The 23,686-nt window shown below is 39.1% G+C and overlaps 1 protein-coding gene across 2 annotated transcripts in view; it reads left to right on the forward strand.

The window, feature by feature from the left end:
* Nucleotides 1-23,686, forward strand: part of mdga2a (MAM domain containing glycosylphosphatidylinositol anchor 2a) — a 177,812-nt gene that overhangs the window by 34,957 nt on the left and 119,169 nt on the right. Inside the window, exon 2 of one of the 2 annotated variants that reach the window (XM_066673053.1) lies at nucleotides 3,389-3,528. The exons of the other annotated variant lie outside the window; for it this stretch is intronic. Within the exon in view, the coding sequence (XP_066529150.1) occupies nucleotides 3,389-3,528 (140 nt within the window). The remainder of the gene's footprint in view (nucleotides 1-3,388; nucleotides 3,529-23,686) is intronic. 2 annotated transcript variants of the gene reach the window in all.

Genomic DNA, 23,686 nt, shown 5'->3' on the forward strand with positions numbered 1-23,686 from the left:
AGATCTTGTAGAGGATGCATAGGGGTGGGGCTGGATCAGGACAACATCAGGAACAGCAGGAGCAGGGCATCTTGAAGCATGACAGGGGGAGGGAGAAATAAGGAGGTTAATAGGTTCACAGTATAGCAGGGGAGGAATCACCCTGCAAGAAACATCCAGGGACTAGGCATAGACCAGCGTCCTGTGAACAAAGTGTACTTGATAGGTGATAGGGAAAGAGAAGTTCTGTAAGATATTGTGGGCCTGAACCATTTAAAGATGTATTTTATAAATAACTTTACGGGTTGGGACAAGAGAACGGTGGTTTATGGCTATAATTTTAGTGAGCACTCTGGCTGCTGCATTTTGAACTAACAGATGCTTATATAATCTAGTTCTATAATCTAATAAGATTATAAATGCATGGACTAGTTTTTCTGCATCTTTCAAACAAAAGATACAGAATGTTGTCAATATTGTGTAAGTAGAAGAAGGTGGTTTTGACTGTGTCAAATGTGATAGCCGAATCGAAAGCTAGCCCAAAGATTTTAATCAAGTATTTTAATAATAATTTTTAGTATTTCAAGTATTTTAATCAAGGGTATTATTGTTGAATGATCAAAATCAATTGCAGCATTTTCAAGTGAACATTTAAGAGTATTTGTACTTAGTAACAAGACCTCAGGTTTATCAGAATTAAACATTTATTTAGACAAACAATGTCATTAGGTTTGGCTGATATATACAGTTGTCTGTCATCAGTGTAGCAGTGGAACTGAATACCATGCTTGTGGATTACTGTACCCAGTGGCAACATGTAGAGGGTGAATAATAGAGCACTGACCCTTGCGGTTCACCATAGTTAACTAAAGTATGATGTGGGGATTTATTATTCAGATGAACAAAATCTGAGTGATCCCTAGCACATCCAAAATAGATTCATACACAATTTGAAATGTATCATAATCCTTCTCAAAGTGAATATTGACATGATAGATTGTGGTGAGCATAAATGAGTGCTACCTTTTGATTCAGAAACTTTAAAGGACTTCGCTTCATAACCAGACTTATTAGTTGTGGCTTTAAATTGTGGCTACACTACCATCATAACCAGATGTGCGTGGGCCACTGTAAAAGCTGAAGCCAGGGAAAGTGGATTCATTTAGTGCAGGGTATTCATTGGGTTTAGCCTATGTTTTGCAGAGACATAAGGCATTAAGTTTTTAATCTGTAATAATATCACAGAAAATGAGGTGTTTATTAAGTTTTGGGTCAATTGTGATGATTTTGTGTTAATTCTAATTAGACTGTTAAACTTGATTTTTGGACATCTATGATAACGGTCTTTGCAGGGAGCAGACGCCGTCTCAATACTGAAGAATGTATTAGTGCTTATCAGTGGAAGATATAGACATATTGCTCATCTTACTAACACCTGAGAGGTGGTCAGGTGGATCATTAGGAGTTTTAATATTACTTACCTGCTTGCTATCAAGTCAATCTACCTGACAGATGTGACTGGGAAGGACCAGTCAGTCCTGGCGTAGAACCACCTCAATGTTCCCTGAGATAACAATGAATCCTAGGCGGTTTGGATGAAGCCCATCCCAGCAATAGAGGGCCGGACACTCACGAAAAATATTCCCAGTTGTTGACATAGTCCACACTGACAGTGTCACACCAATTCCAGAGCCAGAAAAGTCTGCTGGATACCTCACATCCTCAACTGTATGTGGGCAAGGGGCTAGAGACAATGATCGTAGTGTTTGACTTCTTCCAAGTGGTTTCCAGAAGAGAGCGGCAGGACCTTGCTGTGGCGGATGGAGATGTCATTCCTCCCCACGTGGAGAATAACAGTGCCGAAGACATTATGCTGCCGCAGCTCCGGGGGGTGCCGCCTGGCAACAAGGACACAGTTGAGTTATTTTTAGTAGTGTCCGACACTTTTAAATGTCTAACTATCTCCATTAATAAGAACACCACCCTGTTTATTTGGTGCTGGAGCAGGAGCTGAGCACCTCAAACTGGTTGGCAGAGGTTAAGACAGGGTGCAGTGGAGGGTTCCCCAATCTATGCTGGTGCTCACAGCCCGTTGTGGGAGTAAAGATGGCTGCCCCTAGCAGAGGAGCTGAAGTGGCGGCTGCCACGTAAGAGGCTACCTCGAGCCTGGTCTTCTCCTGCTGGAGCTCCATCTGCCTCTCCAGTAGACGCTGAATCTGGTGACTCAGTTTCTTGAGCTCTGTGCTTAGCTTAGAAAGAGGAGGTCGCCGTAGTATGGAGAACAGAGAAGAGGAATAAATGTTAACAACGGATTTTAATATGGAAAAGAGATAAATTAAGAGATCCAATGATTTAGGAATAAAGCCAGCAGACTAAGATAAATATGGCAAAAAAATGTAATAGAGATTTTAAATAAATGTCTCTCTCAAACCTTGCACACAACCTGCCAGTCAGAAGTGACGTGAACAGTGAAATTATGATTTAAGTTAATTCTCTCATTGTCTGCAAACGCTCAGGGTTGCGGTGGGTCCAGAGCCTACACGAAATCACTGGGTGCAGGGTGAACACACCCTGGAGCGAATGCCTGTACATTGCAGGTCGACACACTCACACATTCACTCACACGTAAGGACAATTTTGAGCTGCCAGTCCAACTACCAATGTGAGTTTTTGGACCGTAGGAGGAAACTGGAGCACCCAGAGAAATTCATGCGTACATGGGGAGAACACACTAAATTCCTCACTGTCTGTCACATGGAACTCAGGGTGACACTACTTGCTGCACCACAGTGCCCCCCAAAATAATTTTCCAACACACAAAAAAAAACCTATAAATATACAAACAAATAAAGAACAATACATTTAAAAACAAAGGTAAAATAAAATTAAAATAAATAAATATCAAATAAGTGTAAAAATAAAGAACAATTAAACGAACAATTGAAATGTTGGATGAAATTGAATTTAGTATTTTTAAAAAAGTAATTCAATGCTCATTTTTCTGGAATTTTATTTTAGAGGCTATAAGAAAACAAACTTTTAATGTTGTTTAAATGTAATCTAATGTTCTGTAAGAACAGACTGCATACAGACACAAGTCTAAGTTTCATGATAATAACTATCAGCTAACTAATCAATATTCCCTTTTTAGGATGTGTATTGTGAGTACCTCTAGAGTAATTAATAACATTGCATATTTTAACTTTTTGACTAACTACAAAGAGCTTAAACAATAACCAGGAGAAAGTGTGTTGTTCCCACTTCTTATTCTTTATTGGATGAAAATTGACCATTACAACATGTTAGCAAACCTAACAAAACTGTTCCGGTGATGCATATTGTGTTTCATGAAATTTGCTTGAACCTTATTTGTTATTTTTGTTTTTCTTCCCTCCTCCAATTTGTGAAGCTCCCCCAAATGTTCGCATCATCCACTCTGGACATGCTTGTAATGTGGAGGAAGAACGCTACAGTGAGAGGGTGTATACAATCCGGGAGGGGGAGACACTGGAGCTGCTCTGTCTAGTCTCAGGACACCCGCGGCCACAGGTGAGCCTCTTGTTAATTACTAATCCACAGCGTTTTGATAATCCGAATCAGAGAGACTTTCTGGAGGAATTGATTGCTTTGTGAAGTTGCAATGTTGAGGCGCAGTGCAGGTTTGGCATCATGCAGGTTGGGAAGAAACTGTTCAAGATAGCACCCGTCCTTTGGGTAGGAGGTGAAAATCTACCTCAAGTAAAGTATCTTGGGTTCTTCACCAGTGATTGGAATTAAATGATCTGTACTCGGTCATAAAATGTCAAGGGTGTGTGGTCATAGATTAAAGAAACATGCAAGGCTGATGCATTGGCATCCCTGAGAGCAGTGCTGAAACCGTATGTTTTCTTGGAGATGTGCCCAGTCCAGAGCAGAGCTCTATATTTGTGAACCTGGCAACCTGGTGAGTTTGGACTGTAATGTGATTGGGCACAGGGCGTGATCTCAGAATGAAATACAAATAAAGTTATGCATCCATGAAGTGTCCAGGTGGACAGAGATAATGTTAGATTTTACTGGACCCAAAAAGCCTTACTGCCCTTCTCCATGACTAGAGATGGTGTAAAATGAGAGGAAACATTGGCCATGTGTTTGAAAGTTGGAGGCAGCTTTGAAGGAACAAACACCACAAAACAGATGCAGAGATGGCTAATTTTCTCCTGAACAGGTACAGCAAATTTCTGAAAATAAACCAACAAACCACAAAAAAGCAGCACAGATGCCTATGTATAGATTAAAAAGAGTAAATGCCAGGTTGTGTTTTTATATAAAGAAAATAGGGTATAGTTATGATTGAAAGGTGTTAAATTTTTTTGTGTTTTATATGAAGTGGATGAATGACAACATGATTGAGAAGTGTAATATTGTTTATTTTCAGTATTGTGAAGAAGATGATGAAAAAGACTTGAACGCCAACACCATTCTTTCGTGGCAATATAATCAGGTTTATTACAATGAAAAGAACAGCATATTAACAAGCCCCAATGGACCCCAAAGTTTAGACAATGCCTTCTGACATTTTCACCCCATCCTCAACTTATATAGGTTGGCTTGTGCCTACATGCGGTAAATTGTATGGCTTTTGTTTACTTCATTTCCCGTCCTGGTAAAGAGAGATAACTTGTAAGGACATCCTGTGTCGATACCTCAAGGTAAGCTTACCCAACATCCCATACTCAGAGACAAAAGCCCTATATAGGATACAGCCCTAGGTTTTATAAACAAAACTCATTGTGAAACACATATTTCCCTATTATGTCCATTTAAAATACACAACCAAGTATATATCATGTCACTAAAGCATCTACCTAGTAGTGAAACACATATTTGCAATGTATTACCAAACTTGAATTCTTAAATAGGCAAATATGTGAGGCTTTTCAAGCACAACTCTTATGCCTTAATTTGTTTTAAACACACACCATGCAGAAATACAAATAATCTGACTCAACGTCTTTAAAACTATGGTATTTACTGATGTATATTCAAATAACGTATAATTTAATGTCCAAATATGCATATGTTATTAAGTGTGTGCAGTACATGGAATGACCTAATGTTCTTAATTTGTGCTTTGCATAACTGTTTGGGGTGGAAATGATTATTCAAGTAAGAGGCTGGAGAAAAAGACTCTTAAACAGACCTATTTCAGGAGGAACTAAATGCAGCAAGTATCTGCCTCCTAAAATTATATTTATGGTAATTTAAAGGGAAAATAACACCAGCTTTGTCAATCCAAAAATTTAATGAGTATTTAGACAGTAAGGGCTTGTAAATGCAGGAAAAATGGTGATGTCTCTTTCAATTTTTTCTTTCACTTAAGTAGGTAAATGTTTATTTACATGATGCATAATTAGTTTGCATGTTTTAAATGAATGAAGTGGAATAACAGTTTCCTAAAGTTTCAAAAGCTAGAGCCATCTTCAGCTCTTAATGTGGAACAGAGAATTCAAGAGGCTGGCCAATAACAACAATGAGACTTGAAAACTGACACTTTTAAGTTTGAACGGAATATCTGAATACAAAAATTGTGAATAAGAAGCAAATATCTCCCTCTAAAATGACTTTTATGGTGGAAGGGAAAATTGGTAAGTAACACCAGCCTTATCACTTATTAGTGTAAATATTTAATGTAGATTTGGACAGTAAAGGCTTGTAAATGCAGGGAAAATATAGTGGCTACTTTATTTTAGTAAACTTTTTTGCCTTTATCTAGTATAGATAGAGGTTTTACTAAATTATCAATACTTTTTCTGTGTAAATATGTTGTTTATGATGCCTCTTTTTAGCTGTTATGGTCCAAAGTTCTTAGACTTGTCTCTTGTGTATTCATATATGTTCCAGCAACATGGTTAAGCCTGGCAGAGGGGGAGGAGGCAGACAGGTCCCCACTGTTTTGAAACTGTATTATAATTCTCAGCCGCGACCCTGAAATGGATTAAGTGGCAAAGATGATGATGATGATTATAGTTCCCATTCAAACACTTGCTCTCAGTATTACAGATTGCTCCTTTAATTTTACACAGGAGCTTTTAAAAAGTTACTTTGCCAACAAATCTCTTTTAGGAAAAAGTTATATGGACAATAAATAAATAACACATTATTCATGAATTTAAATGTTATTTATTTGTTATAAATTATTATACAGCCATAACAATAACAAACATTACTTTGCCAACAAATCAGGTTTATATGAAATTATTTGAATGTTGTATGAAATGACAATAACAAATAACAAGATTGGCTTTGCTATGGCTACTTTGTTTATTTGTTGTGCACATTTTAAATTTATCAAATGCCTCAGTTGAAACCACGGCATCAGTTGTCATGATTTGTAAATCATACACAGCTACAACTGTTGGGTAAATCAGTGGCTTAAGAGGGATCACAGCTGTTCAAACCAAAACACTGGCGAGTTTTAAACCACTAATTTCACTCTAGGTTAGAACTGAATGTATAATTAGAAATGAATAATAATATGAAATGTTCTATATGTATAAACTATTCTATATTCTAAATTTTATAAATTATTCTAAATTCTATAACTCCTGATAACTAAAGCTGCCTTTTGTGTTTTCAATGAAACTCTTTCACCTAGCAGAGATGTGGTTGAGTAGGGAGACACAGATAAATATTTTTTATCTACGTGTGAGAGAGAGCAGGAAAGTCTTCTGAGCCTTTAATTATTTAGTATATACTGATTTTCCACATACGTGGTAAAAACATAAATTATCTTGCAATAATTGCATAAAATCTTCCCCCCCTGTCCCTTTAGGTGCTTCATTTTCCCCATTTCAAAGAAAATTGAACAGCTAACAAATTTCATTTTCTGATTTTGTATTCTCAGCTGAATATGAAATGAACGAATGATACACAGATTTACTGAACTGAACATAACAACCGATTTAATTTTATATTGAATTGCATCATAACAAATATACTTTATATTTTAGTTGCTTATGTCTTCTGTAAAATGCTCTTTAAAAAAAGTATATATATTTTTTAAATAACAGCTAATTTTGTAAAAATATCATGACTGTATCTTAAGTTAAAATATGATTTTTTTTTTTTCAAATACATTTGATTTGGTGTGATTTTTAGTCAAATTTAGGAACACCTCAGCACAAAATAAAACCAGAAAATAATTTATGATTTTTCACCATCCCTTTATGAATTGGGGCCTTGTTGTGGCGGAAAGACTTGTGTGGTCTAATGACTTTCAGGGCTATGACTTCGGGAGCTGTGATCTCCCAGCAGAGTCTCCCATGGCGAACAGGTCTTGAGTGAGGATCCAGACGAACACAATCCAAGAAGCACCTAAAAGGAATAAAGTGTGCCCTGCCTGGGAGAGGGTTACCGGGACCTACCCCTGGAGTCAGGCCTGGGGGTAGTGTCCGACGACGAGTGGCCGGGCAGCCCATGTAACCTGGCCGGGCTCAGCCCAAAAATCATCATGTGGGATCACCATCCGCAAGATTCAGAGTAGGGGTGCAGTGCAATGCCCATCGGGCACAGAGCAGGGGCTAAGGGGCCCCTAGCGCCGTGGAACTTGGAAGCAGAAACTGGTTCTTGCTACATGGAACGTAAATTCACTGAGAGGGAAAGAGCCAGAGCTTGTGCGTGAGGTTGAGAGATACCAGCTAGATATAGTTGGGCTCACCTCTACACACAGTGTAGGCTCTGCAACCAAACTACTTGATAGGGGTTGGTCTCCCTCCTACTCAGGAGTTGTACAGGGTGAGAGGCGTCGGGTGGGTTTGGGGATACTCACAAGTCCCCGGCTGGCAGCTGTACAGTTGGAGTTTGTTCCAGTAAACGAGGATGTTGCCTCAGTGCGGCTTCAGATCGCAGAGAGGAAGACTGTTGTGTGCATATGCACCAAACAGCAGCTCAGAGTATTCAGCCTTCTTGCAGGTAGTGAGTGGAGTTCTAGAGAAGATTCCATTCACTCACTTTATTGTTTTGCTGGGGGACAATGCTCACGTTAGCAATGAATGGGAAACCAGGAGAGGAGTGATTGGGGGAACAGACTGCCTGATCTGAACCTGAGTTGTGTGATGTTATTGGACTTCTGTGCTAGTCATGATTTGTCCATAACGAACACCATTTTTGAACACAAGGTTGCTAATAAGTGTACCTGAGCTCCTTGGGCCAATATTCAATGATTGACTTTGTGGTCGTGTCCTCAGATAAAGAGAGAGACTGAGCTGTCAACCGATATAGTAAGGGTGTGCTGGGAAATGCTGGCAGAAGACTCTTTCCGGAAAGATTTCAACTTTCACATCAGAGAGTTGGCGGACACCAGGGGTGAGGGAAGCTGTCAAATGGAAGAAGGGGGCTTTTCGGGCTTGGCTGGCTTGGGGAACGTCCGATTCTACGGAGGGGGTACCAGCAGGTGAAAAAAACTGCAGCTGTGGCAGTTGCTGAAGGAAAATCCTGAGCATGGGAGGAGTTTGGAGAGGCCATGGAGAATGACTTCTAAGCGGCCTCAAAGAGGTTCTGGAAAACACTCCCTACAGCTCAGGAGAGGGAGGGGGGACACTGTCCAAGCTGTGCTCAGTAAGGATGATGAAAATCTGAATTTGACTGAGCGTATTGTCGGGTGTTGGAAAGGGCATTTTGAGGACCTCTTTAATCTGAGAGACATGCCTCCTGGATAGGAGGTAGGGCACGAAGTGTCTGAGTTATCATAGTACAGATTTAATTTCTTTGGCTAAAGTCACTGAGGTCGTTAAAAAGCTACGCAGATTTACTGAAGGCTATCAATACTGTGGGACTTAGCTGACACATCTCTACAATATTGCATGGTCGTCGGGAACAATGCCTTTTTAAAAAAGGGGACCGGAGAATGTGTGCCATTTATCGGGGCATCACCCTTCTCAGCCTCCCTTGGAAAGTCTATGCCAGGGTGCTGGAAGTGAGAATTCGGCCGATAGTTGAACCTAGGATTTTGAAGGAACAATGTGGATTTCATCCAGGCTATGGAACTATGGACCAACTCTTTACTTTATCATAGGTGATTGAGGGGGCATGGGAGTTTGCTACTCCACTCTACACATACTTTGTGGATTTGGATATGGCATATGGCCATGTTCCCTGAGAGATTCTGTGGGAGGTGCTCCCGCAGTATGGGGTGCCAGGGCCTCTTCAGCAAGCCGTTAGGTCCTTGTATTCTCAGAGGTTCACATTCTCGGCAGTAAGTCAAGCTTGTTCAATGTGGGCGTTGCACTCCCTCATCGCTGTGCCTTGTCTCCACTTCTGTTCCTGATATTCATGGACCGGGTAGCGAGGCGTAGTCTGGGACAAGAGGGCTTTCATGGAGGGTCTCAGGAGGTGGCATCTCTGCTATTTGCGGATGATTTTGTTCTTCTGGTTTCTTCGCACTGAGGCCTCCAGGTTTCACTTGAGCAGTTTGCAGCCAAGTGTGAAGCGGTCAGTAAGCGTATCAGTACTTGAGGCTGATGGTTATCTCCTGGAAAAAGGTGGCATGCTCCCATCAGGTAGGGGGTGAGAACCAACCCCAATTGAAAGAGTTCAAACATCTTGGTTTCTTGTTCACGAGTGATGGGAAAAGTGCTCTTGAGGTCAGCTGAAGTGGTTTGGGCATCTGATAAGGATGCCTCCTGGACGCCTCCCACTGGAGGTATATTAGGCATGTCCAACTGGAAGGAGGCACCGGGGTAGACCTAGGACACGCTGGAGGGATTAAATCTCCTGGCAGGCATGGAAACACCTGGGGATCCCCCAGGAGGAGCTAGTGGAAGTTACAGAGACACCTGGCTTCTTGTGAAACTATAACAAGCCTCATGGTTGAACTGGTTTTACTATAGATATAAAACCATGACCCAAACTACACAATCACGTTTTAGTTGATTTACTTTTTTGACAGACACATCCCCTTAGTTCCTTAGTGTGGACTGAAGTAGGTCCAGTCAAGCTTCACAGGAGCAATCATGTCAAGCCAAAGATTTTGTATAGTGCTGTTTACAACCTGATGGTTTTACAAAGTAGCTTTACAGAACTTGAATTAATATCCCCAGGTGAGCAAGCCAAATGCAACAATGGCACGAAAAACTCCCTGGAAGCTGAAGGAAGAAACCTTGGAAGGGGGGCCCCATTGTCCTCTGGTCAAACAAATGGTATAAACAATAGGGATTTAATTTAAAACTGTAGTTAGAAGTAGCCTTGGTGTCTTTATACATTGTGAAGATCTTTAGTAAAGGTCTGTGCTGAATCAGTCCCATCCAGGAGCTGCAGCATGTTAATGACAGGGGCCACAGATGTGGTGTGAGGGTAGAGAGCAGATAATGGGAATGGAGGGCAGATAACTGGTCTAAAGGCAGGTGAGCAGGAGCCTCTGTAAGCCAGTCTTCCGTCAATGTCACCCAGACAGGAGGGTTAATAGTTCAATTTTTATTTGTGGATTATAGAGAATATAAATATTTTCAGAGGGGTGACACAGTGGTGCAGCAGGTAGTGAGGAGTTTGTTGTGTTCTCCCCGTATCTGCATGGGATCCTCCGGGTGCTCCAGTTTCCTCCCATATACAGAAAAAAACACGCGTTGGTAGGTGGATTGGTGACTCAAGTGTCCATAGGTGTGAGTGAGTTTGTGTCGCCCTATGAAGGACTGGCGCCCCCTCCAGGTTGTATTCCTGCTTTGCGCCCAGTGATTTTGAGTAGGCTCTGGACCTACAATGACCCTGAACTGGAAAAGCTGTTATAGACAATGAATGAATGAATATTGTCAGACTGGCGAGCGACTCACAGATCTAACTACAACAGCCAAATTAAAAAGGAGAGAACCAGCAGGTAACACAGTCATGAGGGCATCATGAAACACTGGCATCCCCCAACTCCACGATCAAGATACCCAAGTCATCGCATGTGAGCAGTGTGACAAAGTCACAGGCATCAGCATAATTCCCTATGTCAGTGAACCCCTGGATCTACAGCTTATATCTAAGGGGAACGGTTTATTAATAAAAGCTATGCTAAACAATTTAGATTTCAGTCTAGACTTAAAGGCTGAGACTGTGCCTGAGTCCTGAACATTAACCGGTAGCTTATTCCAGAGTTGGGGGGGATTTATATGAAGAAGCCTTTTCACCCACAGAAGTCTTCTGAAATCTTGGAACAAGTAGAAAACCAGAGACCTGTATAGATGTGATGGATTGTAGTAGGAAGAAAAATGTGGTAAGTATTGCAAGTATGGCACAAGATCATGTAGGGATTTGTATATATATTATATGCCATTTTATATGTCAATAAAATGATTATATAATAAATACAAAATGTAATTGGAAGTCAGTGCAACGCTGATAGAACTTGGCTGATACAATCATATTTTCTGGTTTTAGTTAGGACCTTGGCTGCAGAATTCTGAACTAGCTGAAGTTTATTTAGGTTTTTGCTGGAACACCCTGACAACAACACGTTACAATAATCTAACCTGGAAGTAATAAAAGTATAGCCGACTTTTTCTGCATCACGAAGGGCTAGGGCATTTCTTAATTTAGCAATATTTTGAAGGGAAAGAAAAGCTATTCTAGTAATGTCACCTATGTGTTCATCAAAAGATAGATATTGATTTATTATGACACCAAGATGTTTTGCTGCTAACCCAGGTGCTACAGAGAAATCTGCTGTATATAACCTAAAGTCTAACAGTTTATTTCCTGAAGCTTTTGGACCCAGTAGGTCAAATTCTGTTTTGTCATAGTTCTGTAGATGGATATTTTTGACATCCAGTGTTTTGCATCTTTTTAAACTGTCCTTGGTATTTTAATTTAAGTATATTGTTTGGTTAGGCTGATATTTACAACTGAGTATCATCTGCATAACAGTGGAAACTGATGTAATGTTTTACTTATAACTGTGCCCAGTGGCAGCATGTTTAATGTGAATAACACCGACCCTAAATCAGAAACTTGCAGATCCAAATATGTCACTTTTGTATAACTGGATGCTACTGGATCTTTTACCTTTACAAACTGATAACATTTAGTTACATAAGATTTGAATCAGGCAAGAGCTATTTCAAGTGATTAAGAACATGCTTTCTAATTTTTTTTAAAGACAATATTGTTTTAAAGACGAGTGCTGTCTCTGTACTATAATACGGCCTGAATCCAGATTGAAACTTTTCATAGATGTGGTTTCTATTTAGATATGAACAGTGTTGCTGTGCTACAGCTTTTTCTTGGAGCTTTGATATGAATGGCAAGTTAGAAATGGGTTTATAATTTGACAGTTCACTGGTGTCAAGATTGGGTTTCTTAACCAAGGTTTAATAACTGCTAATTTGAAAGCTCTAGGTATGTTACCTAGATTAATAGAAAGGTTTCCAATTGTTAGAGGTTTTATTATATGGCAGTACTTTATTAAGTAGGTTTGTTGGAATTGTGTCAAGTGCACATGTTTCTAATTCTGGCTGCTTAAAGTACTTGGGAACCCATTTAGAAATTTTGTGTGGGTTTTTTTTTTTGTATACTTCTAAACTTATGTGAAATATTCAGCAAAGTTAAAATAAAAACACAAAACAGAAATATGATAACACTCTCCTCAAAAATGACCAAAATATGCTCCTCAGAGCTCTCTGAGAACGGTGTGGGTGTGGTCCAATAAACTAATGACCGTGTGTGACTCACAGCTCTCTATGACTGGAGAACAGAATGCTGTTTACGTTACCATGGCAACACAGCCTCGAAACAGAGCAGTCACTGGGTTTTTACTCTGAACTGTGAATGTCACTTTTTATACAAGATAACATTACACAATAAAATGGCACAGGTGGGTACAATTGTATTATACAGTCGTTCAGAGCAGTACTGGCCATTTTTGATGAGAGATTGATTATATTTCTGTTTTCTGTGTTATATTTAAACCTTGCTTAACATTTCACATAACACCCAAGTTTAGAATTATACAAAAAAAAAAAACCACACAATTTCAAAATGGGTTCCCAGGGCTTTAAGTGGGAAAATGCTTCTAACCTCTCTTCTTAAGCTATGCTCTCTGCAATATTAGCCACATTTTATTATTGAAAATAGTCCATAAAGGCATTATTAATGTAGATAGCTGGTATCTGGTTTCATTTTCATGTTAAATAATATTCTAAGATTGTATTTGTGGTTCACCATCAATCTGAGGAAGGCAGCAGGCCCTGATTGTGTCTCCGGATGAGTGCTGAAGGACTGTACAGACCAGCTGGCAGGGATCTTTACTAGCATCAGTCAACTGTTCCATCGTCCCTCCTTTGACTATGACTTTGACTACTGGCCGGTTATACTCACCCCTGTGGTGATGAAGTTCTTTGAAAAACTGGTATGGCGTCATAACTCCACATTCTTACCTCCACCCATACCAGTTTGCATACTACGCATACTAGGCAGGTCTACGGAGGACGCAGTAGCCACTGTTCTTCATGCAATGCTGGAACAGTTGGGCCTTTAACACCATCCTCCCCCATGGTTGCAGACTTCCGCTTTCTGGGTGTTCACATCGAGACAGACCTAACCGGGGGAGTGAACACCACAGAACTGATAAAGAACGCATAGCAGAAACTCTACTGTCTGAGGGTCCTCAGAAAGAATAACATCACTCAGAGACTGCTGGTGTCCTTCTGCTATTCCACCATAGAGAGCGTCCTCACCTACAGGCTTTGTGTGTGGTTCTTTAGCTCTCTAGTTCTCTAGCGCATAAATAAAGAGCTACAGAGGACTGTTAAATCTGCAGAGAATATCATCAGATGTTCTCTTTTCTCCCTCGTGGAGGACCTACACAGTTCCCACTACCTCCAAAGAAACCCTAACATTAAGGACACATCCCACCCAGATCACCATCTGTTCAAATTGTTACTGTAAAGCAGATGTAACACAACTGTACAAGCCACAAAGTGCTGTAAACTAGCTCAGATATGTGCAATTGTATTGCCGAATGTAGCTTTTCCAGTGTTTCTTGTTATTGGGCTGCAGTTTTGCATTTTCTTTACCTTCAATTATTATTTTTTATTTCTTTATAGTTTTAATATTTCTTAAATGTTTGCTCTTTGCACTTTGGAGAACTGTACCTGAATTTCATTGTACAAGTTACAATAACAATAAAGAATTCTGTTCTGTTCTACTCAATTCTATTTTCTATATAGTCTGTAAGTCTGTCCATCATGCAGATTTGTGTGGATATATTTACATTTTAAGTGAGATATAGCTCGTATAAATTGAGGTAATGAATTGAGATTACTGTGCTTTGAGGAAGAATTTAGGTCATCTATGCTGACAGCCAGTATCAAAACTAAATGAAGGGTATGATTGCAATGATTCAAATGAAATGATGCCTCATTACATTTTAGGTAAAGCTGAATGAGTCTAAGATTGATGAAAACGCCTTTTGTAGTACATCATCTACATTTTCAAAATGGATATTAAAGTCTTCCACAATTATTGCTTTATCATCTACCACTGCTAAATTTAAAATAATGTCACTATATTCTTGCAAAAATTCTAGATTTTAGATAGGTGTAGATAACGCCTACACCTCCTACATTGCCTGTTAACCTTGGGCATATATATAAATATACTAGTAAATAGAGCAATACTTTGCGTTGTCTCAAATCACCAGATGCCTTTGCTCTAACATGAGCAGAGTGAAAGCTTACAATACTGGATTGAAACAACTTACTTGTTTACCCATTTACTGACACTGGGTTTCATAAACACATTAGACTGATTTCGAGCACACAAATGGACTGGACAACTAGCAAATGGTGAGGAAAACTCTTTTAGAATCAGAATTTTATAAAAGGTTTTTTTTTTCATTATTTTTTCATTTCATTAATTGTGAATGTCGCTCTTAATCAACAGTTAAAGTCATGTTGAAGTCATGGTCTTTCAAGGAGGGGAAGCTCAATTTCGGCCTACATCTTAAAATGTGTCGGTTTATTTATGTGTAAATTCTACCCTCCGTTCCTTTTCAAGAAAATGATCTGTGACCCTGTCGTACCAACAAGGGACTTTTCCAGGGACTTGACTAGTGTCCTCACAATGTCCAGCAGAGCTAGGCTGCTGAAACGGCCTTGGTCCATGTGAAGTGTGTCCGCGTGTGAGTGCTTTGTGTGACAGTGGAGGGGCTCAGCAGCACGCGCTGGACAGAAACTGCGATTGAAGTCAGAAAGAGTGATAGAAGTCAGTCTCCAAGCACAAGCAGCTAGAAAAAACCCACCAGAAATAGAAGCTCAATTTGTCACTAGTCGTTTTTAACAAAGAAAATGCTGCTAAGAGGTTTAAGATAGTCTCCGGTTCAACTCAGAACAGAATGAAAATGTAATGCTCCCCCGGATCTTTACACCAAAGGATCGCTGAATCGTACACACATGTACACACAACAGTATATATTTGATCACTTATTTTTGACATTTTAGGGGAAGCTGAGCTTCCCTTGTAGTCTTAGAGCAATAGCCTCTGTATTGTAGATGCGTAAATAAGGAATGAACACCAGAGATCAAAGACATATTATTAAATTGAGGGAACTGATTACTAAATTGAAGGAAAGGATTATTAATTTGAGGGAACAAATTACTAAATTGAGGGAATGGATTAAATCTCTAAATAATTTTTTTTCCACCATAAGATTTTAGGAGCTGTACACTCTCAGAAAATAAGGTACAATAGAGGTACGTTATTGGTCACTGTGTATAAGGTACAGCAGTGTATAAACGTCCAGTTGTGTTCCCTAAAGAGACATTGCATCCTCTACTCCAGAAGGAGAGGTGAATATTTGTAAGTTTTCATTAAGGAACTATGTGAAATAAAAAAACATAATGAAAGTCCTGGCGATGAAATGGGGCATATGAAATCAGTACAATTTTAATATTTGCAATTATAATAGAATAAGGTACAATTATGTTCCCTAATTAAAAGTACAAACATGTACCCTTGAGGGTACCACCACAGTGACAAATTTTCTGACAGGGTAGAATTCAGAACGTGGCAACCATAGAGGTTATGGGATCGCAAGGCATTATTGAGCAGAAAAAAAGCACCTCTGCCCCTCCATAATTGTGTTCACCCACTTTTGCCCAGGCCCACCTAAAGGTCAACTTCTGTCAATGTCACTGATATTAGATACTTTAGATGAAAATAGTTATTCTTGAATTGTTCCACAGTTTTTCATAGAATGCTGAGCACCTCCCCATTTTTACTTCTTAAAGACTTAGGCTCCCTGAGATGCTCGTTTTAAACACAGTCATATCACTGACCTGTTATTATTCTATTTTTTTGTAGCATTAATAATAATAATAATAATGCATGAACAAGCATGGATAGATTACATTTAATAGTATTATAAGCAAGGGAGAAAACATCTATTTTAAACTTTAATTTGAATATAGAGAGAATTTTAAACCAGAGAGGAAATAAAGTTCCTGAGTCGCAGAGTAGATCTAGTGAAGGCACCATCACCATAGCTGTAGAGGCTAGAGGGAGGGACAGTGAGCAGCCCGGCTGAGGAAGACCTGAGAGCGCAAATGGGTTTGTAGGGATGGAGAAGAGCAGACACATATAAAGGACAAGGTTATTTAAAGCTTTGTAAGTGAGAAGAAGTATTTTGAATTGAATCCAGTAATTTATGGGAAGCCAGTGAAGATGTTGGAGAACAGGCATGATGTGATGGTGAGAGCGAGTGCGAGTGAGAAGGCGAGCAGCAGAGCATCAATTCCATTTCGAAGAAATTTTAGCACCATTTTCCAAAAAAGCAAACTCTTTCTGCATCCCTATAAAGCATTAAAATATGTACCAGTTACTTGTTTACTCTTTCAATAATTAGTATCCTTCACCACTCCTTGACATTCTATAGTAATTGTAATATATATATATATATATATATATATATAATTGTAATCATTTATTTTGAATTCTTTTATGTATGTCCCATTACTAGACAAAACTCATGTGTCTTCATTAATGACACATCTGGAATCCTTTTGCCATATTATGATTTTAGGTTTGCATTGACTTTTTCAAGTTTGTTTCAATATAACAACAAAAATGTGGCAGTTCTAGCTTGTATATTGCCCTGGGTGACCCACGCACCCCCTGCAGCCTCAAAGAAATATTAATATTAATACTGTAAACTATTATATGAACATTTCTCAGGAGAAGATCATGCCATTTCTAAGATTTTGGAAATAAAGTAGACTTAGGATTATGTTTAGGATTTAACTTTGTTATTTTTATGGTAAGGGCTGGGGCATTTTTAAGGCAGATATTTCACTATGGAATGCAACCAAAATGAATATGGACAGCCACAAGCAACATATATGCTTTCATTCACATTCATAGTGGAGGGAAAAAATAATTAGAGGTAGAAGGCATGTGAAAATATTGTGGAAAAGGAGGAGAAAGAGAGAGGTGAAGAGACTTACAATGTGTTCCAAAGTTTGGGGCCATAACACTAAAGGATCTGCCGCTCAGCTGTGACTAGTCAAAATTTTGAGCAACTTCAGAGGACCCAAATGTTCAAGAAGGAGGGTAGTATAATTGATGTGATGTGTAAAAGTGCCACCTTGTGCCTCCCCAGCCAAAATGCTGGTTTGTGTGACTGCCCATGTTACCCATACCTAAATCGGCACTTGTGTAGTCCTCATGCCAATTAATTCTGAACTAACTGCTCCTTGCCTGTGCTTTTAGCCAAGTCATTCCACAGTCAGCAAGTGATCCAAAGGAAGTGGAGGCCAGCTCTGCTTCATGACAGAGTGAGAAGCCTGAAGGCTATTAATAGCTATGCGTATGTACACACACTGCCTGCCTTTGACGTGCTGTTTCAAGCGTCACATCACAAGTCCCATCAGTGGCTTGGCTCACACTTTCTGTGGCCCTGATCCACTCATTGCCAGCAAATCAATCTGGCAACCTTCAAGCTTCACAGAAGGAGCACTCTCACCGAGATCAGTGCTGTAGGGTTCTTCATATAGCACTTTACATTACAGCAACTACATAATTTTTAATTGTATATTTTCATGCCTGTATTTATATTTCCATATTGATCGTAAAAGTTGACCCCCCCCCCCACACACACACACACACAAACACACACAAAGATTAGTGACACAACTTTTAAATCATTAAAGTACCAGAAATCTTTTAGGTAAAACCACAGTCTCAACTTTGACCCCATTCACTTTTTTTTTATTCAAACAGTTAATGCCAGCCTTACAGCAAATGATTCAGTACCAGGGCATGAAAAGAGCAACCACTTTGTGCTATGATTAGGCAAATCAAAGTCTGCTTGCTGCCAAATTAGTTTCATAAACTCATACAGTAGTTCCAAAACAGAAGAGGAGATGTGTGTGTGAATGGCCAGATGGCTATCTTCTTCACACTTTTGAAAGTGATTTATTTATAAATCAGATTTTTTATTATTCATTTGGGTTTTTAAATCATTTTTATTTTGTGTTTTCACCTTTGTAAAATTTTCTGATTTAATTTTGTGTTTATATTAGCCCTACCACAACTGCACATTTCAGTGCGTTTTTAAGTATTGTTTACTTACCTACTTACGGTGGCGCAGCAGGTAGTGTTGCAGTCACACAGCTCCAGGGACCTGGAGGTTGTGCGTTCAAGTCCCGCTTCGGGTGACTGTCTGTAAGGAGTTTAGTGTGTGCTCCCCGTTTTGCATGGGTTTCCTCTGGGTGCTCCGGTATCCTAACGTGGTCCAAAAACACACGTTGATAGGTGGATTAGTGAGTCAAAACACAAATCATAAGTGTCCACAAATCAAAAGTCAAAAATGTCCTTAGGCGTGTATGTGTGTGTGTGTTGCCCTGTGAAGGACTGGTGCCCCCTCCAGGGTGTGTTCCTGCCTTGCGACCACTGATTCCAGGTAGGCCCCGGACCTACCACGACCCTGAACTGGATAAGTGGTTTCAGACAATGAATGAAACTGCATTGCTTAGTGTTTGATCTGTGTTGAGTGATGGATACCATAGTGTTCTCATTCATTCATTTATTTAAACACTGTAACCACCTTTGCAGTTCAGAGGTGGGTTGGGAACCTACCTGGAGTCACCTGAAATCACAAGGTAGGAACACATAGGGCAAATCACACTCACACCTATGGTCACTTTTGAGTAGCCAATCTATCTACCAACGTGGGTTTTTGGACACTGGGCCTCATTCATGAAACCTTTGTAAAATTGCGCGTATTGTACCAAGAAATGGACATTCCCAAAAATGTTCTGCCAGATTCACGAATGCTGTGTAAACACCAGATTTTTTTAGTAGAACATGTGTATCTTAGTGAATGCCAAATGCTCGCAAATTGGGTGGGTGTGCCCGTTTCTTTGCAATTAATGTCCTATTACCGCTCATGAATTTCAAATAATCCCCTAATAAGGAAGCAAACTTTTTCTTCACGTGTGCTCACAACACACATAGTTTTAGAAAAGAATTTCCTATTTTGTGTTTATAATTAAATATAATTGTATACCACTCTTATTCAGAAGATACATTATTTTAAATTAATTTATTAAATTAATTAAAATTTAAAACCTACTACCTTACTACTGCACGTTCAATTAAGTTTAAGTTCCTTTAAATGCGTTCCTACTGTATGAAGATAGTTATAAAACTTCGGAGGTGCACAATCGCATGCAGCGACAGGGCGCAGAGTAAACGCATGAGACTTTACTGCGATGTATCATTTTGGTGTGTACACCCTCACCATAAACGTATTTATTTATCATGTGCCTTTTAATTATATTTATTAACTTTTATTTAAAATTCAGACAGGTCAGATAATACATTCCACATCTTTCTGACATTATGCACGCTTTACACATTTTCAAGTGCAGATGTAAATTTCATTTATACCTATGAACATTTTGAGACTGTCAACATTTTGATGAATCTGGATATTTACAAAACAAGTGATGTACAAACGATTTACGCACAAATTCACTCTACTCGTGTTCCATGAACGAGAGGAAACTGGAGCACCTGGAGGAAACCCCTGTGGACAAGGGGGAGAACACACTAAACAACTCATAGACTGTCACTTTGAGCAAGGTTCGAACCCACAACCCCAGAACCCTGGAGCTGTGTGACAGCAACTCTTCCTGCTGCACCACCGTGCTACCCTCCCATAGTATTCTCTTCTTTTAAAAAAAGTTCCTACTGAACACTAATCCAGTTGCTAATGAAAAGAAAAGTTGAAGAAAATAATGACCAGTAGAGTAAGTTATGGGTCAAGAAAGCCCACATTCTGAAAATATATTGTTCCTATTATTTCAGTTAGTGAAAGTAAATGAAAAGTGAGAAATATCAGCTTTGAAAGTCACAAGCCTAACCTTCAAGAAATGTTTGACTGTCAAATCTCAAGAGCTGACATTTGAATCTAACAGTATGGGGCAGGATTAGCCCGATATTTAGCATCCTCTTCATAGATGTTTTGTTCTTCGACTGTCTAACTGTTTACTTTTCCCTTAAATGTGCAATCTATAATATTGACACCAAGGCGACACACACACTCGCAGACACCTTTGAGTCGCTAATCCACCTACCAAAGCGTGTTTTTGGAATATGGGAGGAAACCGGAGCAGACGAAGGAAACCCACGTGGACACTGGGAGATCACACCAGCCTCCTCATAGTCACCCAGAGTGGGACTTGAACTCACATCTTGAACTTACAACGTCTAGGTTCCTGTAGCTGTGTGACTGCGACACTACCTGCTATGCCACCGTGTCACCCCGGAACCATAATACAGTTTCAAAACTGTGGAGAGGGCTGTCTGCCTCCTCCCCCTCCTCCCGAGAAGTGAAGCTCAACCAGTTGCCAGTTTGAGGAAAACTGAACGAACAAGCAAGAGGCTTTGGCCGTAATAGCTGAGACGAATGTGCCATAATCAACATATTTATACAGAAAAGTGTTTATCATTTAACTAAAACATCTATCAATAAACCTATCTGGCTAATGCTAGGATTTATAAAAACAACGTTTTAAAACCTTCTTATTTCCCATTTTATCCATTTAAAACACACGACCAAGTGCACATCATGTCACTAAAGCATCTAACTACTAGTGAAACCCTTATATTTGCTGGGTACTATCAAGCTTGATTTCTCTGTTCCACCTTAAATAGGTGAATATGCGAGGCTTTTCAAACACAATTCTTACTCCTTAATTAGTTTAAAACACAAACACACATCACAGAGAAATACACACATCTGCATGCATTTCTTTAAAACAAACAATGGTATTTACCCATTTAGTCATGTTGTTATTCACCTTCTCCATATAAAATACGATCTAAACAGGCGTCTGTACATCTATATTTTTTCAGAAATGATTTGCTGTTACCTGTTTAGGAGAAAATTAAACTGTAAACTGCCTTAAATTTTCAAACACAAATTCAATATTTCTTCTCATTTTACACCGTCTCTGGTCATGGAGAAGGGCAGTGTGGTTTTTGGATCCGTTAAAATATAACAACTTTGTTCACTTGGTCATTTCATGGCTGCGAGACACTTTGTAGACCTGGCCACGCAGTGAAGTGTAAAATTATTGGACAGAGGGCAGGATCATAGGAGCTCAGCTCCGGACTGAGCACTTCTCACTGCTGTGAAAAAAGTGTTTTAACTTTGACTGGTTCCTTAATCTATGATCACACCCTGGACAATTTATGACTAAGTACAATAAATATTCTACAGATTGCTCCTTTAAGATCATTCATGTGTTCCCTCCTGTTGCAACAAAAGCAACTTCAAGCCCTATGTTAAATAGATACATACATTAATGTAATCCATTTTTTTTTCATTATAACTATAACTGAATATAGTTACTTATATTTTGTATTCTAAATATGTAGTTACTCCCTAACGTAGCCTATGAGCAACCTACCCATTTGAAAAATATCTGTATGTTTTCATATAAGTGATTTTCTGGCTGAAATCAGATAAAAAAAAATAGTTTGTTTTATATGTTCATTATAATCAGAGTTATTTCTTTTATAATTATGGCCAAACAAAAACACATGACATGTAAGGGACTCCTATGCGGGGAAAAAATAAACAGTTAATAAAAATAACAATACTAAAAAAGTTAATTAATAATATTAATTAATTAATTAATGTGTTCTAATAAAACTTGTGTGAAAAACCTTACATTTTAACGATATGTGACAACATGATTCTAATGGGGAAATATGTTTGTAGCTTGTACCTTATTAAATAAGGAATGAAATTAAATAATTCTACAATTCTTATTAAACATATATGATCAATATAAAATTTGCCTATGATAGCTGATAGAATATAATTCAGTGTGGCAACCCGTGTGCATAATCTACAACTAGGACCTGACTTAGGGAATATTTTTGGTGTGTGTGTAGTATACAGTTAAGTAAGATAGCTAGCTTGCTAGTTAAGCTTGATGGTCTATTTATAAACTTGCATATTCTATTTATAAAGCTTTAAGGTTATTTTCTAGACGCTTGTTATGTGTAGTCAGGAATAACAGCTTGGCTGTGGGAGCAACCATGTGAAGGTGTGTTAAGGGCAAACGGAGGTTGCCTTGAGTGGCTTTATCTATTCTGGGGGATGTTGATGTGAGGCTGGTAAAGCTTACGAAACCCCAGCTTATTAAAATTGTAGAGCTTTATGATGTTGATGTGGTTTCAAATGATATGAGAAAATCAGAAATTGAAAACATTTTGCTTTTATATTTTGGTATACCTAATGCAGTGGCTGAATTGGCAAGGGAAGAAGCTATAAAGCAGCGTGAGTTTGCTAGAACAAGTAAAGAGAAGGAATTGGAGTTAGAGAAGGCTCGAATAGAGCTGGAACGTTCAAAGGTTAGCCAATTCAATTGTCAGTGGCAGCGTGAACATGAAGTTAGATTTGATATAACGAAATGTTTTGCGCTAATGCCCCGGTTCAGGGCTGAATCGGTTGCCACTTTTTTTTTTTAAGCTTTTGAGTGAACAGCGAGAGAGAGAAAGACTGGCCTCAGTCCGAGTGGGTTACTTTGATATGTAGAGAATTTACTGGAAAAGCTCAAGAAGCTTATGTAGCGCTCGATGCTGTAGATTGTACGGAATATGCAACTGTGAAAACAGCTGTGTTGCTGGCGTACTAACTCGTACCGGAAGCATATCGACAACAGTTTAGAGCAGGTAGGCTGAAACCAGATAACACGTATGTTGAATTAGCCCGACAACAGGAATTGGTGTTTGATAAATGGCTAAGAGCTAGTGAATCCCATACTTTTCAGGACCTTGGACAGCTGATGTTGATTGAACAGTTTAAAGAGAGTGTTCCCAAGCATGTTGCTGTACATTTGAATGAACAAGTTATAGAGACAGATAATTATATTTTGGTGCATCAGGAGCCTTTATCTGACGCAAGGAAAGTGTCTCTTCAGAAAAAGTGTAAGGATGAGGTGCTGAGCAAAGAGAGAGGAAGTTCTGGTTTAAGGTATCCTCCGGGTAAGCCTCATTTGAGTAGTCATTGTTTGTCATTTTCGTAAGAAGCCTGGGCTTATAAAGCCAAGATGTCCTTTTTTAATGAAGGAATGTTCTAGAAAGGAACCTCATCCAGTAGCCTTTGTGTTTGATGCTGTGATGTACCCCGTGAGAGGCGAGTTAGAAACAGTAGTAGGAGCCCAATCACCTATTTATC

This window comes from Hoplias malabaricus, chromosome 1 (assembly GCF_029633855.1).
Source record: "Hoplias malabaricus isolate fHopMal1 chromosome 1, fHopMal1.hap1, whole genome shotgun sequence".
Taxonomy (NCBI): domain Eukaryota; kingdom Metazoa; phylum Chordata; class Actinopteri; order Characiformes; family Erythrinidae; genus Hoplias; species Hoplias malabaricus.